Source organism: Chiloscyllium plagiosum, chromosome 3, assembly GCF_004010195.1.
Source record: "Chiloscyllium plagiosum isolate BGI_BamShark_2017 chromosome 3, ASM401019v2, whole genome shotgun sequence".
Lineage (NCBI taxonomy): Eukaryota > Metazoa > Chordata > Chondrichthyes > Orectolobiformes > Hemiscylliidae > Chiloscyllium > Chiloscyllium plagiosum.
This window is the reverse complement of record NC_057712.1, coordinates 26,897,327-26,911,648: the sequence shown is the minus strand read 5'-3', so window position 1 is coordinate 26,911,648 and position 14,322 is coordinate 26,897,327. Positions and strand designations below refer to the sequence as shown.

Sequence of the window (14,322 nt, the reverse complement as noted above, 5' to 3'; positions counted from 1 at the left end):
TATTTCTTAAATTACATCATATGGATCATCAATCACATTGTTATTAGCCATATTGTTCCACAAATAATTACACTCTGGCCCATCTACTGCATTAGATATTCCATATTTCTTTGAATTATTTGACAACAATCTATTCTGATTTCATTAGATTCTACAGACAATTCACATATTTCCTAATATCAAAGCCCATGTGCTGCCTCCTCTGATGAATGTCTTCTCTCTTCCTATCATCCACTTTTTTGCACATATTGTACTTGAAGGACTTATTTAGAGAGACCACCAATGGGTGAACAATGCTGGTTAGATCATCAGAAATCACAGCAACATCATGATTTGTCATTACACATCATTAGGTGAAGCATAACCTGAACATGACCCAGAAAGTTCTGTTTGCATTATCCTCTTAGTCAGGAACTCCAAACTTTTCTCAGCCATATTTCAAGTCACTTGCTTCCATCCTTTATCATAAATGTTGATAACACTTGTTATTGAAAAAGGAGGCTCTCACTCTTGAATATCATCACTGGTTTAACCTTAAATCAATCAGACATGCGTGGCAGCATAATCGTAGACCTGTGTTTTCTCTCCAACTTTGCTCAGTTTGGCTGGTATGTCAAAGTTCATGACAGCCACATATGCCCAATACATGCCAATCTGTATCCATTCTTTTGTTGGTTTTAAATTATATCCTACTGAAGTGTGATAAACCTTTCATAAAGTTCAGCTAGGAGATATTGTGAACTTTTGATCATTTGTTGCAGTACAAAATCATTTCTTTTCATAAATCCACTACATCATTCTAGGCTGGCTTCAAAATCTGCCATGCCTGTTTTTGCTTGTTTCAAAGTGAAGATTAAGATGGATCTATGAGAAACTAAGAGTTAATTCTGGTGATTTTCATTGGCATATTTTTCAATTTAATCTTCTTGCTTCAGCCAGACACCAGACTTTTCACATTTACTCAAAGGCATCTGTCAAAAACTTTGCAGAAACCTTTCTCCAATCTTTCTTTTCACTCTGATATATTGAATTCTACCTACTGAATAACTATTTGCTGGTTATGCAAACAGAAAGGAAGTTTTAACTGGACTGTGTATCTGTGTTTCCTTTTAATATCATTTTGTCACAGAGGGGAGGACTGGGAGGAATACAGCATGCGCCAGTGAACCAGTAGCCTTAACTGCACATATCGATGGTGCAGATGGGGAGCTGAACAGCTGCCTCCAAATGAGTAGGAAGAGTATGCATCAGGGCGAGTTTGACTTCAGCAGCAATTGGGAAGTAAAAAAATGGTAAGTAAAAAGCATTTAGATGTTTTGGTAAAAAGTCAGAGGTTGATTTATGAACTGGACTGATGATTACTTAAATATATGTGAACTATGAAACTGAAGCAATCTTTCACCAAAACCAGTATTTACTTTCACGGAAACTTTTTTTTAAAAGCACCAATATTTGCTCAATGAAAGGCTGGAATTTGTCTTAGTATAAATTTTGAGCACACCTGTTATGCTGTGCTCATTTATTTTCAAAGGTCAGAATACTTTTTCAGATTAAAAAGGCAGTCAAGGTTATATATTTCCACAAAAAAGTTGTATTGCTGTTAGTTATGCAATTATTAATTATACAATTGAAAAGCTAGAAGAAATGCATTCTGTAGATGAATAAAAGAAGAGACATTCATTAATTTCAGGACAATATTTTGTGAGTATTTACATAAGATTCAATTAAATGTTAACTGTGCTGCACTGAATTCTTCCTATACAGAATCAATGAATTTAAATCAAATATCCAATATTTTACAGGAACTCAAGGAAAGCAGGAAGCCTTTCTACAAATCTTCAAAGTAAATGTAAAAACAACAATCTGAGAATTAAACTATTCTGCAATGCTCATTGCAGCTATCAGAGAGGTTTACATATAATTTGGGCAGAAAGAAAAAAAATGACAAATGTGTTTATTATGGTGACTGCACTAGGAAAAGAGGGGAAGTGAACTGTGGAGAGTTGGAATTCAATGAGAATTTAAAGACTAGTGTAAGAAATGCATTAATTATGTCTCAGAAGGCAAATTGCCATAGTTCAATAACTAGAACACAATCTCACACTTATTCCACTAAATCAAGAGAATGAAATTAAAAACCATAACAAGTGTGTGTTTGTGCACGTGTATGGCTTCAATAATGTGTTCTTAAATTAAAATCAAATGAAAAAGACAAGAACTTACTTCAGGAGATCAGAAAAAAAGTGTTCCATTGAAATATGAAACAGTAAAATGAGATGGGCAAGCTTCAAATTTCTTTACTGCTTACGCTTAATCCAAAACTAAAATGTAGGCTTTCTGCAGGTGAAGAAATCAACTGGCAGTGCCAGATAAAAGGAATGGATGAATATCAGCATGCTGCAAGAAAGGATTAACTGGTTTGACAAAAGTGCCCCTTTATTTTCATTGATTAGAATTTATTATTTTTATTTGGTTGAAGAGTGTGGTGCTGGAAAAACCAGCTGTGCTTTTCTAGCACCATACTCTTTTGACTTTGATCTCCAGCATCTGCAGTCCTCACTTTCTCCTATTATTTTCTTGGTAACAGGGGTGTTACCCTTACTGCAGGACACCTGTTGTTTGACAGGAAAGGAATTAACAAGTCATTAGGTACACTGCTTTACAGTATGTCATAAGAATGCTTGGTCTAGTGTCTGAACAGAATCACACAATTCATTTCAATACAACAGATGACAATTTAATCAATTAAAAATGCGATTTACATGATTTTAATATTGTCTATTTTTGAGTTTTGAACTTGTGGCATATGGGTTTTCTATGTCTGAAGGGGCTTAATAATTAACATACATATTTCTGCAGTCATGGTGAAGACTTTATTTTCCCCACAATACTTAGCAAAGGTTTATTCTGGTCAAAGATGAGGATTAGGTGAGAAGACTCAACCATCTGTGGTTAACAAAGGTGGTCAAGGAGAGCTTCCAACCAAAAACTAAGACGATAGACAATGGCAAAAAACTAGTGGCCAGAGGATTAGGATTTGCTTCATCAGAACCAGCAGCATATGTCTAAAAAGCTAATAAACAGGATAATATTGATTATGGGAGCAAATTGCCAAGATGTAAACAATGGATGTAGGTTTGCTGGCTGACCTGGAAGGTTAATTTTCAGACATTTCATCACCATACTATGTAACATCTTCAGTTCGCCTCCAGCTGAAGCACTGCTAGTGTAGCCTGCTTTCTATTTGTATGTTTGGGTTTCCTTGGGTTGGTTATGTCATTTCCTGTGGTGACATCATTTCATATGTAAACAATGCTCAGCAAGAGCTTCTATGGGTACATAAAAAGAATATAGCTAAAGTCAGTGTGAGACGCTTGGAAGGTGTGACTGGGCATTGATAATGGGGTACAGGGAAATGATAGATCAGTTAAACAATCAGTCTACAGGGAGGAGGACATTGTAATCATCCCAAAAGGTCAGAGATAACGAAGGTACTAATGGGAGGAAAGATCTTATAACACAATGAATCAGAAGGCGCAAAATACTTAGCAAACTAATGGGACTGAAGGCAGACAAGTTGCCAGGACATGAAGGTCTGATCCAAGGGTTTTGAATGAAGTTGCTGCAGAGATACAAATACTCTAGTATGCTGGATTCTGAGAGGATTCCAACAGATCAGAAACTTACTATTCAAGAAGGGAAGCAAACAAAAAGTAGACAATTATAGGAAAGTTAACCTAACATCTGTATTTTAGAAAATGCTAGAATCCACTTATGGGAAAAAAAAATAGCAGGATGTTTACCAAGTTTAATGAACTCAAAAGAATCAACATGGCTTTGTGAAAAGAGAATCATCTTTGATTGAGTTGAGAGCTATGAAGAGCTAGCACAAAAGAGGAGTGGAAGCCTGAGGCTTATCAGCCATGATCTCATAGAACAAACTCAAGGCAAGCTCTGGGAGATAATTATCCTATCCCTGCTCCTATTCCTTATGTTGTTAAATTGAAAGAAATAGTTTGAGGCTACTGTGAATTCCTTTACATCGGAAGAGTTTATGAACAAACAAAGTAAAACTGTAGTGCATTAAGTTTTCAGATAGAAGATTCTAGACTTTTTTTAAGCTAATGGGAAACATGAATAGCTTGAAAAAAAAAATCTTTTGGTTTCATTTGAATAGTTCTGCGGGCTTTTTAAATGAAGCTGGGTGTGTAAAGTTCTTGTTCCTGAGAAAGGGAGAAGATCATTTAGAATTAATAACTTAAATAAAAAATGATTACCTTAGTGTAAAGAGTTTAATGAAGTTTCGAGACCAGAAGTGTTTGATCAAATATTAACTGAAGGTGTTATTTGAAGCTGAAAACATTTATGCTCAGTTACACGATGAATCAAGAGACTATCAAAATATCACAATCAAGAATTAATTCCACAGCTAGAGAAAAGAATTGTCTGTGATGTGAGCACTACAAAGAAGTGTTGTCAGGATCAATGAGATTATAGTTTACCATATTCAATTTTGAATGATACATAAATAGTTTAGTTTATTATATTTATATTTCTTTTGCATGATAAACTTGTGTTTTATTGTTAAACTCAAATCCGCGGCACTGTATGTGTGTTTATAAAAGATCATCTCATTAATATCAATTTTTTAAAAATCATGCTGGTTGTTAATTAGTATTACTGGACAAATCAGAATCCTATCAATTGGAATCATAAGTGATTGAAAATAACAGCAGACCAACTTCCAGCACAAAGTTATCACTAAACTTGGCATGACTCGGAGTTGGAATTCAATGAGAATTTAAAGACTAGTGTAAGAAATGCATTAATTATGTCTCAGAAGGTAAATTGCCATAGTTCAATAACTATAACACAATCTCACACTTTAGAAGCACATGGTGAGTTGGTGATGCTGTTCATAAAAATGTGAAATAGCAACATTATTAAACAAGGTCATTTCTGCTAATATAAATTGCAAGTTTAAAATTGCAAGGAAGTTTATTGGAACATTGGTCTCCATTTCAAGGGAGTGGAATATAAAAGAAAGTCTTGCTATTACTGTATAGTAATACATCTAGAATACAATGTTTTGGTCTGGTTGAGCAGATACATATATTGGAAGCAGTTCAGAAAAATCTTCCTATACTTGTTCCTGTCATAAATGGGTTGTGCCCTAATGGGGGAAAACTAGAACCTGGTGTAACCCATTTACCAAAGCAGGAGTTGGTAAGTTTTTTCCACAATGATTTACTTCCATTTCATTGTTCAGTACAAATTTGATTCTTCTTTCTACCCCTCCTACCAACTCTCCTTACTAGGGAAATCTAGTCCTGATATTTTCTAAATAATCTATTCAGAGTTGTGATTTGGAGATGCCGGTGTTGGACTGGGGTGTACAAAGTTAAAAATCACACAACACCAGGTTATAGTCCAACAGGTTTAATTGGAAGCAAATTAGCTTTCGGAGCGACGCTCCTTCATCAGTGTGCTTCCAATTAAACCTGTTGGACTATAACCTGGTGTGTGATTTTTAACTTTATTCAGAGTTGTGTTGTTAATGAGACACTTCTGAAACCCAGTCAGCTGCTATCTATTGTCTCTGAGCATGTGCTGGTTCATGCTTAAAGGGACTGTTACAACATTTTCACTCTAGGGTGTGGTTCAAAAAAATCTAATTGAGGATGTAAATACGGAGGAATTTCTTCTGGCTGAAGGGTGCCAGTCTTTGGAACTCTCTTCCAAAAAGCATAGTGGAGGCAGAGTTGGACAGAATTTTGAATCAGCAAATGAGTCTAAAGTTATTAGGGGGAAACATGCAGGAAAGTAGAGTTAAGGCCACAACCAGTCAGAAATGTAATGGAATGGCTCTGTCATTCAGTAAACTTAATGAATTACTCCCGCTTCTCTTTCTAATGGTACTTTGACATTAAGATTCATTCTGCACATATTCAAGGAAAATGTGCAGAATCCAGATTCACAGTTTTGGCTGACATTACTGAACTCAGCTAGAATTAATGAATTAGAAATTGATGGTTGTTTATTCCTGAATACAGAAGGACAGAAACATTACTTCTAGGAATATAAATATTGTGAATCATACAGCAGCCCAAATGATTCCTCCTTTGGCAGGCATATGTAAATGAAAGACCAGTTTAATGATGCAGACATTCTGATTAACAAGGAAAGTAAAGGCACAGACAAAGAAGATTATTTGTGGAGTTTTTTTTTAAAACACAAATATTGAAAGCCAAAGATTACGCTGCAGCTTAAAGTCAGACAGTCAGTAGGTCAATATTTTGCAAGTAACGACTCTTGATCTTGCAATGACATTACCCTAAAAAGTGAAACATAGTTTGGGGTATACACGTAGGATTAATGGTGTTGAAATAACATACTTTAAAAACATGAAATTTTAAACATTAATAAAAGCAATAAATGTACAATGGTTTCTCAGCAATGACTATGAAATCAATACATAATTAACAATCCATCTATACCTCATTAGGAACATTTAGCAATTTTGGCTGATTTCACATTGTAATTACAGCATTAAAAAGTGGAAATTCACATCCAGTAAGTTCTAAGATTTTTTTAATCTGCAAGGACTTCAACAACACACACTACATACTTCCAGGGAGTCAACTTCATTTTCACATTTCACTGCATGTATGGATGACAAAAGCTACTATCAGTCTCACAACATACCTCTTGTAAAAACTCATAGTTACATCATTACAACCACGAATTCCAGGGCATTAGATGTAGGAAATTATAATCAATACCTATTTAATTGTCAGTAAGATAATATCTCTATGGCATGTGTCTTCACATTTTTGCTACAAAACTGAGGAGGAAAAGGAAGATATCTAATAGACCTTTCAGATTGCAATCGGATTTGAATTTAGATTTTTTTTTAAATCTAGAAGCCTATGTTAGCAAATATTGTCAGTTTTGAGGTCATTGTGTATGCAAAGTGATTATGATTCAATTGAAAAATTCTGTCCAAGTCAGCACATTTGCACATACATGTAAGCGAGTTTCTAATAAAACTAGATTGTTCTTCTGCTACCATATTGAAATAAACTCTATTGGATTGTGATTTTTCTTGTAAGGTATAGATGTTGAATCTAATTCCCCAAGATTTATTTCTTAACCATTTACTAACTCAATGAAAACCTCAATAAAATGAAAAAGAGTACCATCAAAAATTACTTCGCTTTTTCTGTTTTCAGGGCACTGTCTCACTGGACTAGAAACGATAACCTTGTTTCTTTCTACAGATAATGCCAGACTTGCTGAGTCTCTCCAGCACTTTGCTTTCGTTTCAGAACTCCAGCATTTACAGTTCTTTATTTTATTATATATTATTACTAATCAAGGTTGTAGCTCATATATACTGTAAAATATATAAAATACCATTAAGGTTTGTTGACAAGGTAACCAGGTCTAAATGAGGAGTAGAGCACGGCAGTTCACTTTCTGGAATTTTAGAAGACTTAATAGTTTAATGAAAAGAAGCACCCAAGTCATTCTAATACAGCAAACTTTGTTTTAACCACACCCTTGATAAGTTAACAAAAATTATACACCTAAAATACCAGAAGTCTACTGTATTATCACGATCTTTGTGATGTCCAAGTGATGTCAGTGCACAAGTGAGAAGGATCTCTGCCAGTAAGTTTCATTTAAGGCAAAGTTGCATTATTATTTCAGTGATTTATGCTGTAAATAAAGAATAACAATAACGTGTATACCCCCTGCATTATATTTCTATTACTTAGTGTGTGTTTTTACATTGATTAGCGGATCTTGATCAACTGGAACAGTTGATAAGCTGGTACACTTCTGGTCCTATAGGTGCCGGTTAATAAAAAGTTTGCTGCAGTTGAAACTTTTAGTCATCCATGTGTAAATGTCAAAAGATAAAATTATACTCATCCAGGTTGTCCTGAAAATCAAAGACAATAACAGTTAAGGCAGTTGTGTTAATTTAAGAATGAATCAAGTCAAGAACAGGCTTAGTTTTGAAGCTCCTCCCTCATCTTTTATGAAGTTCATACAGATTGCTAAAACCAACATGTACAAATCATTTGACAGGGGCTCTCAAACTGGGGTCCACGAGCTCCTGCCAGTCTGTGAAATCAAGTGCTCAGCTGTACATGTGATCGTGCTAGCCATGTTTACAACCCAAAACCAAATTTTTACAGAAATGGCTAAGTTCTGGGAAGAAAAAAAGAATTGTGCTTTATGTCATAAGAACATGAACATAATTATCACTTTAGCAATTAAATTTATTCTAATGTAATTTTTTAAAAAAATATGCTTGTCCAACATGTCTGTTTAAAGTAATGTGAATAACATTTTCCCTCAAACTGTACTAAAGCATTTTGTTCACCTACCAAAGCTAGTAATATGACCCTTGAAGGACACAACGCTATCCAAACATTGAAAAAGAGTGATTATTATTCTTCACCTTGAGAATGGCAATAAACAAAAACAATAAATTAAGCCATAACGCGCCAGAATTACATTTAGCACGAATAGCTTTATGTGGTGGATTTATACATCTCTCATATTACAACTCTTCCTTCCCATCACAATCAAATTTTATGAGAAAGGGAATGGGCAGACAACTGAATCGTATATAGATAATCACTATTTTGTTTTTGTTTCAATATCAAGATAATATTCAGCAACATTAGTATCCATCCAGCACAGCATATGGAGTATAATGAGGAGAAATGTGAAATTGTCCATTTTGGCAGGAAGAATAAAAAAGATCATCTATATGGTCAAAAGTCAAATGACACCAGGTTAAAATCAAAAAGGGTAATACTGGAAAAGCATAGCAAGTCAGGCAGCATCTGAGGAGCAGGAGAGTTGGCGTTTGGGGCATAAGCCCTTCATCAGGAATGCATGATGCATCCTGACCTATGCTTTTCCAGCGCCACCCTTTTTGGCTCTGACTCTCCAACATCTGCAGTCCTCACTTTTTCATAGACAACAGGCTATGGTCCAAAAGGTTTATTTGAAATTGCAAGCTTTCGGAGCTCAGTCCTTTCCTCAAGCATGGTATGATAAAGAGGTATGAGAGGTATTTATAAGCAAAAAGTTAAACAACTTTAAAAACTAGCTGCCTTGTTGAATCCTTTAATCAGTTAGGAGGTGGACTCCTTTATTGGTCTTAGTAAATTGCCACCAGTGATTTAAGACACTTAAATGAGAAAGTAGCCCTATGGAACTTTGGGACTGACAAATTTACCTTACTTTAATATATTGAATTAAAAGTTTTCACTTTAAAAATAAGAATGCTCACAAGGGAATAGACTGAAATCAAATGAATTTTGAAAAACAATATATTTTCAGTCAAAAATGATTTCCCCAGAAACAAATGGAAACTTCTGCTAAAGAGATTTCTTGATCTTGTAAGTGATTTTTCCCACTCTACATCTCTCCAAATAGATTTCAGATTAATCTAATCGCATTCTAGATTTACTTCAGGATAATATGAAGATATGAGAGTTAAGAGGTATTAGTACGAATTTCAAACTCCAGTGCCTATGACTTTGAAATAAACTGAATAGATTTAAACAAAATACAAAAAAAAGCTTTAACTGTACTAAAAATATTTATTTAAATATATTGTTTAATAGTGAATAATCAGAAGATCTAGTCAAACTGAGGTTCACCATAAAACAAAAATTATCTTGAAACTGTTGAAACTGCATCCGATCCTCAAGCAGAGGATGATCTTTAACTTGCTCATATTTCTTTTATAGCATGTTCTTTCTCCATCAGCCAATAAACTGGCAGTGAAAACATTAACATTATTATTGTTAAACTGTAAATACAACTATTCATTCATCCTTGAAACTTTCTCCAAATACAATACATGTTAAAGCAGAGAAACAAAATTTCAATGTTGTTAATCTTCAGGTAATTCCCCGCCCCCGCAAGCACTTTGATTATACAGAACATTCACATTTCAGTAGTTTTCAGTCATGCTGCAATCATTTTATTGCCCTATTTTCAAATTTAGAGAAACAGTATCCAAGCAATAGTTCTAGTATGGGTCATTAGAAATTTTAATTTTATTTTCCAAATCATACATCAGCAGATTACAATTTCAGGCCACAGCATCCAGTTTTTTTTTTAAATCAGCAATCAGAAAATAGAACGGAAACCAAAAGGAATTTTAAATACTTGGACTCAGTCATCCAATTTTAAAGATAGTGAGTATAATGAAAACCTATGGCATCCAAGTTACATGTGGCTAAATAACACAACAAGATGGGACAGTTGAGCAAATTTGTATTTTCCTTTAGGTTTTCAAATGAAGGTAACCATCTGCTGTCATCACATGGAATCTTGGACACTATCAAGAGACATAATTCTTCATTGTCCCAAATGCTGTTAATATAATAGACATTACCCCAGATCAGTTCAGTGATATCAAATTCCACTGCACTGAAGTTCTTTCAGCAAAATAATTGGTCTGTGGAAGTCATTGGACTTCTCGCTGCACAAATGCTGCCAGACCTGCTCAGTTTTTATTTTCTAAATAATTTTCTATCCTAGCTCCACTATCTTCTGTTGGCTGGTAATTTATGCGATGGTCCATCGTGGTTAGATAAGGCTGCCCTCTGCTGTCAAAGCACTCTTCTGCCCTCGAGTGTTTAAACATTTAAATTTGAGTCAGGCAACCCTGTGCTGGCAGCAAAATAGCAACTATACTTTATAATAATCCCTTAATAAAGAAAAACCGAACGAACTGCGGATGCTGTAAATCAGAAATTGCTGGGAAAGCTCAGCAGCTCTGGCAGCTTCTGTGAAGAGAAATCAGAGTTAACGTTTCAGGTTCAGTGGCCCTGCCTCAGAAAGGAAGGGTCTGTTTTTGTATATTAATCCCTTAACTGGTCCGCTCCCTTCTAGATACATGCTAGCAAGCATTACGCTTCACCTGTAATCTCAAGTACAACTTTGAAAACACTCAAGGCCAATAAAATCGACTCTCAATGCAATTCAATACATTATGTTTTGATCTAAGCAGACAATGCGCTGTCACTGGGTTCTGACCTCAGTTAAGCTGCCTTAGTAGTGCGCGCAGTTTTGAGCTCTCACTCATTCCATCTATCGCCCACTGCCGCGTTTCTGTTATGGTCTCCCCTGCAGCCAATCCGCCAAGTGCTCCTCGCTCCCCTGCGTCGTCCTACTCAAACAGATTTCGTACCTCTTCACCTGCTTCCCTCTACAATACAGGTTCGTCAAAAAGTTGGGTCGGTTCGCCTTCCCTCTGAATGGCAAGCTCACACCACCATCATTCCCTTCTGCCCCTTGCCTTTCTGGGGCTGCTTGTTGCCGGGAGGTCGACTACTCACTCCGCCCTTGGCTAATCTGCGCACACCTGGGTGAACGACAGCAGCTCACCTGGATAACTTGAAACACAGTATTTAAACAGGCGCGCTCTGAACTCCGCACTGACAAACTCCTCTTTGATTCAAAGTTCAACAACACCCTTCCCGAAATGTGTGAGTGATTAAAGAGAGTCAAGCTTTCACACCCTTCTCCATCACCAACTGCTCACAACACCCACCAAATATTTACCTTCCTCAACGCTGACATGGTATTTTTCCTCTTCCAAAACGCTACCATGTATGACACGCCAACGCGGACCACTAAATCCACAATGCCCCACTTTCCAATTCCTGTTTGCGGCTTCCACTAGGACTTTCTTTTTGTTTCTCAAAAAATTAAAATAAGAAATTATTTTGCTTATGCCAAGCGAAGCTGCACAGTCCTGCGCATGTGCCACAGAGACAGCCGGAACAGCGCATGCGGCCTGGGGTAGGTGGACACGAGGCAGCCTCGGACGGATGTAATGCGTAAGGTGGGTCTCCCACCCTTTCTGACCTCGGATGGCCAATGGAAAGCCGCTGATCCATCAGACTCCGCCTGCCAGTCGCTGATTGACGTGTAGTTTCTGGTGCCCTGGGAGAGGGTTGACCTACTGAAAGACGGTTTAACGGACGGAGCGCGAGCGGATGATTTGAACTAAGTGGAATTCGAGCGGGATGTGATGGTGGACAGGCGGCGTGGTAAGGGACGGTCTAGAGTTGGCAGTTCGAGGTTTCGGGCACTGGAAGAGATGGGGATTAAACCCTGACCATAGCGTGTGCAGATAGAGAGTCTTCAACGATTGACTCCTGCTAGCGAATGCCTGGTTGACCCATTTCCTTTCCCCCGAGGCGGCAGCAGCCTCGCAGTAGCTGAAAATAATCTACCATGTAAACAGAAAATGCTGAGCGGCCATCTGTGGGGAAGCGAGAATGGTCATGTTCTTATCAGACCTTTTCCCGCACATTGAACCGGAAAACTTAATTCTGGTTTCTCTCTCCAAAGATTCTGCTGATTTTTCTCCAGCAACTTCCGCTTTAAACAATTCAGGGTTTTGAGTATTTATTTTTTCTCTTTTTTTTCCCCTGGGGAGGGAGAGCTTGCCTTTCCAGAGCGACTTTAGGCTCCCATCGGGGTGTGTCTTGACTGCCTGACGTCCAATTCCAGAATTGAGTCCACCGCAGTTAAATCTTGGGAAGACAAGAAGTCACTATTCAGTCCACAGACCAAATTTCACTCCCGAAATATTGACTTTCTCTCTCGCTAGGACGCAGGGAAGCACTGAGGATCAGAGGGACCCTTGGTATGCATGTCCTGTGGAGTCTCTTGAGTGTAGTAGGACGGGTGGATAACGTGGTTAACAACGTACATGGAATGCCTGTCTCGATGAGCCAAGGCACAGAGTTTAAAAGCAGAAAAGTGATGCTGGAACTGTGTATTACGTTGGTTAGGCATGTTATAAGTTAAGGCAGTTGGAATCCATGTTATAAGAGAGATGTTACTCACACAGGTGATTTACCAGAATGTTGACCGGGCTGCAGAGTTTTAATTGTGAAGACATCGGATAGACTGGGTTTGTTTTCCTTCGAGCAGAGGAGACCTTTGGAGTATGGGGAATATGATTGAGACGTATAAAACTATGGAGGGCATAGACAGGGTAGATAGGAAGAAATCTTTCCTCTTGGAGAGATCAATGACCATGGGTCAGAGATTTAAGATAGGGGGGGTTGGAGATTTAAAAGAAACAAAAAAGGTATAGGGAATCTCGAAGTCACTGTAGGGTTGTTAGAGGCAGAAACTATCAACGTTTAAGTATTAGATGTATGTGTGTATGGAGGATGGAGTTGCATTGGAGGGGGCCACTTGCATGAGGTGGTGTGCCTGTTTATCATCTGCCCTTGACCTGCAAGTTGATAGAGGTCACCTATTTGGAAGATGCTGTCAGGAGCCTTGTGAAGTTGTTGAAGTGAAGCTTTAGATAATGCACACTGCCACATACATCATAATGGCAATCAAGTGGACTGTAGATGTTGCATTGTCAGAATTGTATTCATCCAAATGAAGTGGAAATAATTCAATCTCTGACTCTTACCTAGTAGATGGTGAACAACGTTTGGAGAGTCAGGAGGTAAATTAATCACTGCAGAATCGCCAGCTTGATCTGGTTGCAGCAATGATAAGAGGTTAGTCCAGTTAAGTTTCTCTTCAATAATAATGTCCACGATACTGATGGACGACTCAACAATGGTAACTACATTGAGTGCCAAGGACAGATGTTAATATTCTCTTCAATTGGAAATGATCATTGTCCAATACTTGGATGAAGTTTATATAGAGTAGTTGGAAGTTGTGTGTGGAGTCCGAGGACATAGGGGAAGCGCTAATTGAATATTTTTCGTCAGTATTCACATTGGAAAAAGACAATGTTGTCATTTTTTTTTAAAGAATCCCTAATGTATGGCAGCAGGCCCTTTGGCCCAACAATCCACACTGACCCTCCGAAGAGTCACCCACCAGTCCCATTTCTGTACCCTATATTTACCCCTGACTAATGCACCTAACGTACATGTCCCTGAACACTATGGACAATTTAGCATGGCCACAACACCTAACCTGCACATCTTTGGACTGTGAGAAGGAACCAGAGCTCTTGGAGGAAACCCCACAGACACAGGAAGAACGTGCAAACTCCACACAGACGGTCTCCTGAGGCTGGAATCGAACCCAAGTCCCTGGCGCTGTGAGACAGCTGTGCTAACCACTGAGCCACTGGATGATGCTGGCTAGCATGAGGGCACATAGCTTTAAATTAGGGGTGATTAGATATAAGACAGGTATCAAGTAGTTTCTTTATTCAGAGAGTAGTAGGGGCATGGAATTGACTGCTTGCAACATTGTAAAAACAATGACTGCAGATGCTGGAAACCA

General features: G+C 37.6%; 1 protein-coding gene and 1 long non-coding RNA gene across 3 annotated transcripts in view; one reads left to right on the top strand and one right to left on the bottom strand.

The window, feature by feature from the left end:
- Positions 1-6,136: 6,136 nt before the first annotated feature.
- LOC122541863 lies at positions 6,137-11,823 on the bottom strand. Its single transcript, XR_006309694.1, has 2 exons — positions 11,077-11,823; positions 6,137-7,948 (listed from the first exon to the last, which is right to left on the bottom strand). It is a non-coding gene; the product is annotated as an uncharacterized LOC122541863 (long non-coding RNA).
- A 148-nt stretch (positions 11,824-11,971) lies between these two features.
- The window catches only part of LOC122541862 (glutamate-rich protein 1), a 16,427-nt gene continuing 14,076 nt past the window's right edge, over positions 11,972-14,322 (top strand). Inside the window, exon 1 of one of the 2 annotated variants that reach the window (XM_043678950.1) lies at positions 11,972-12,095. In XM_043678950.1, the coding sequence (XP_043534885.1) occupies positions 12,077-12,095 (19 nt within the window). In that variant the 5' untranslated portion in view covers positions 11,972-12,076. Of the gene's footprint in view, positions 12,096-13,500; positions 13,578-14,322 lie in introns of those variants that run through there. The other variant, XM_043678961.1, reaches the window with a different exon arrangement.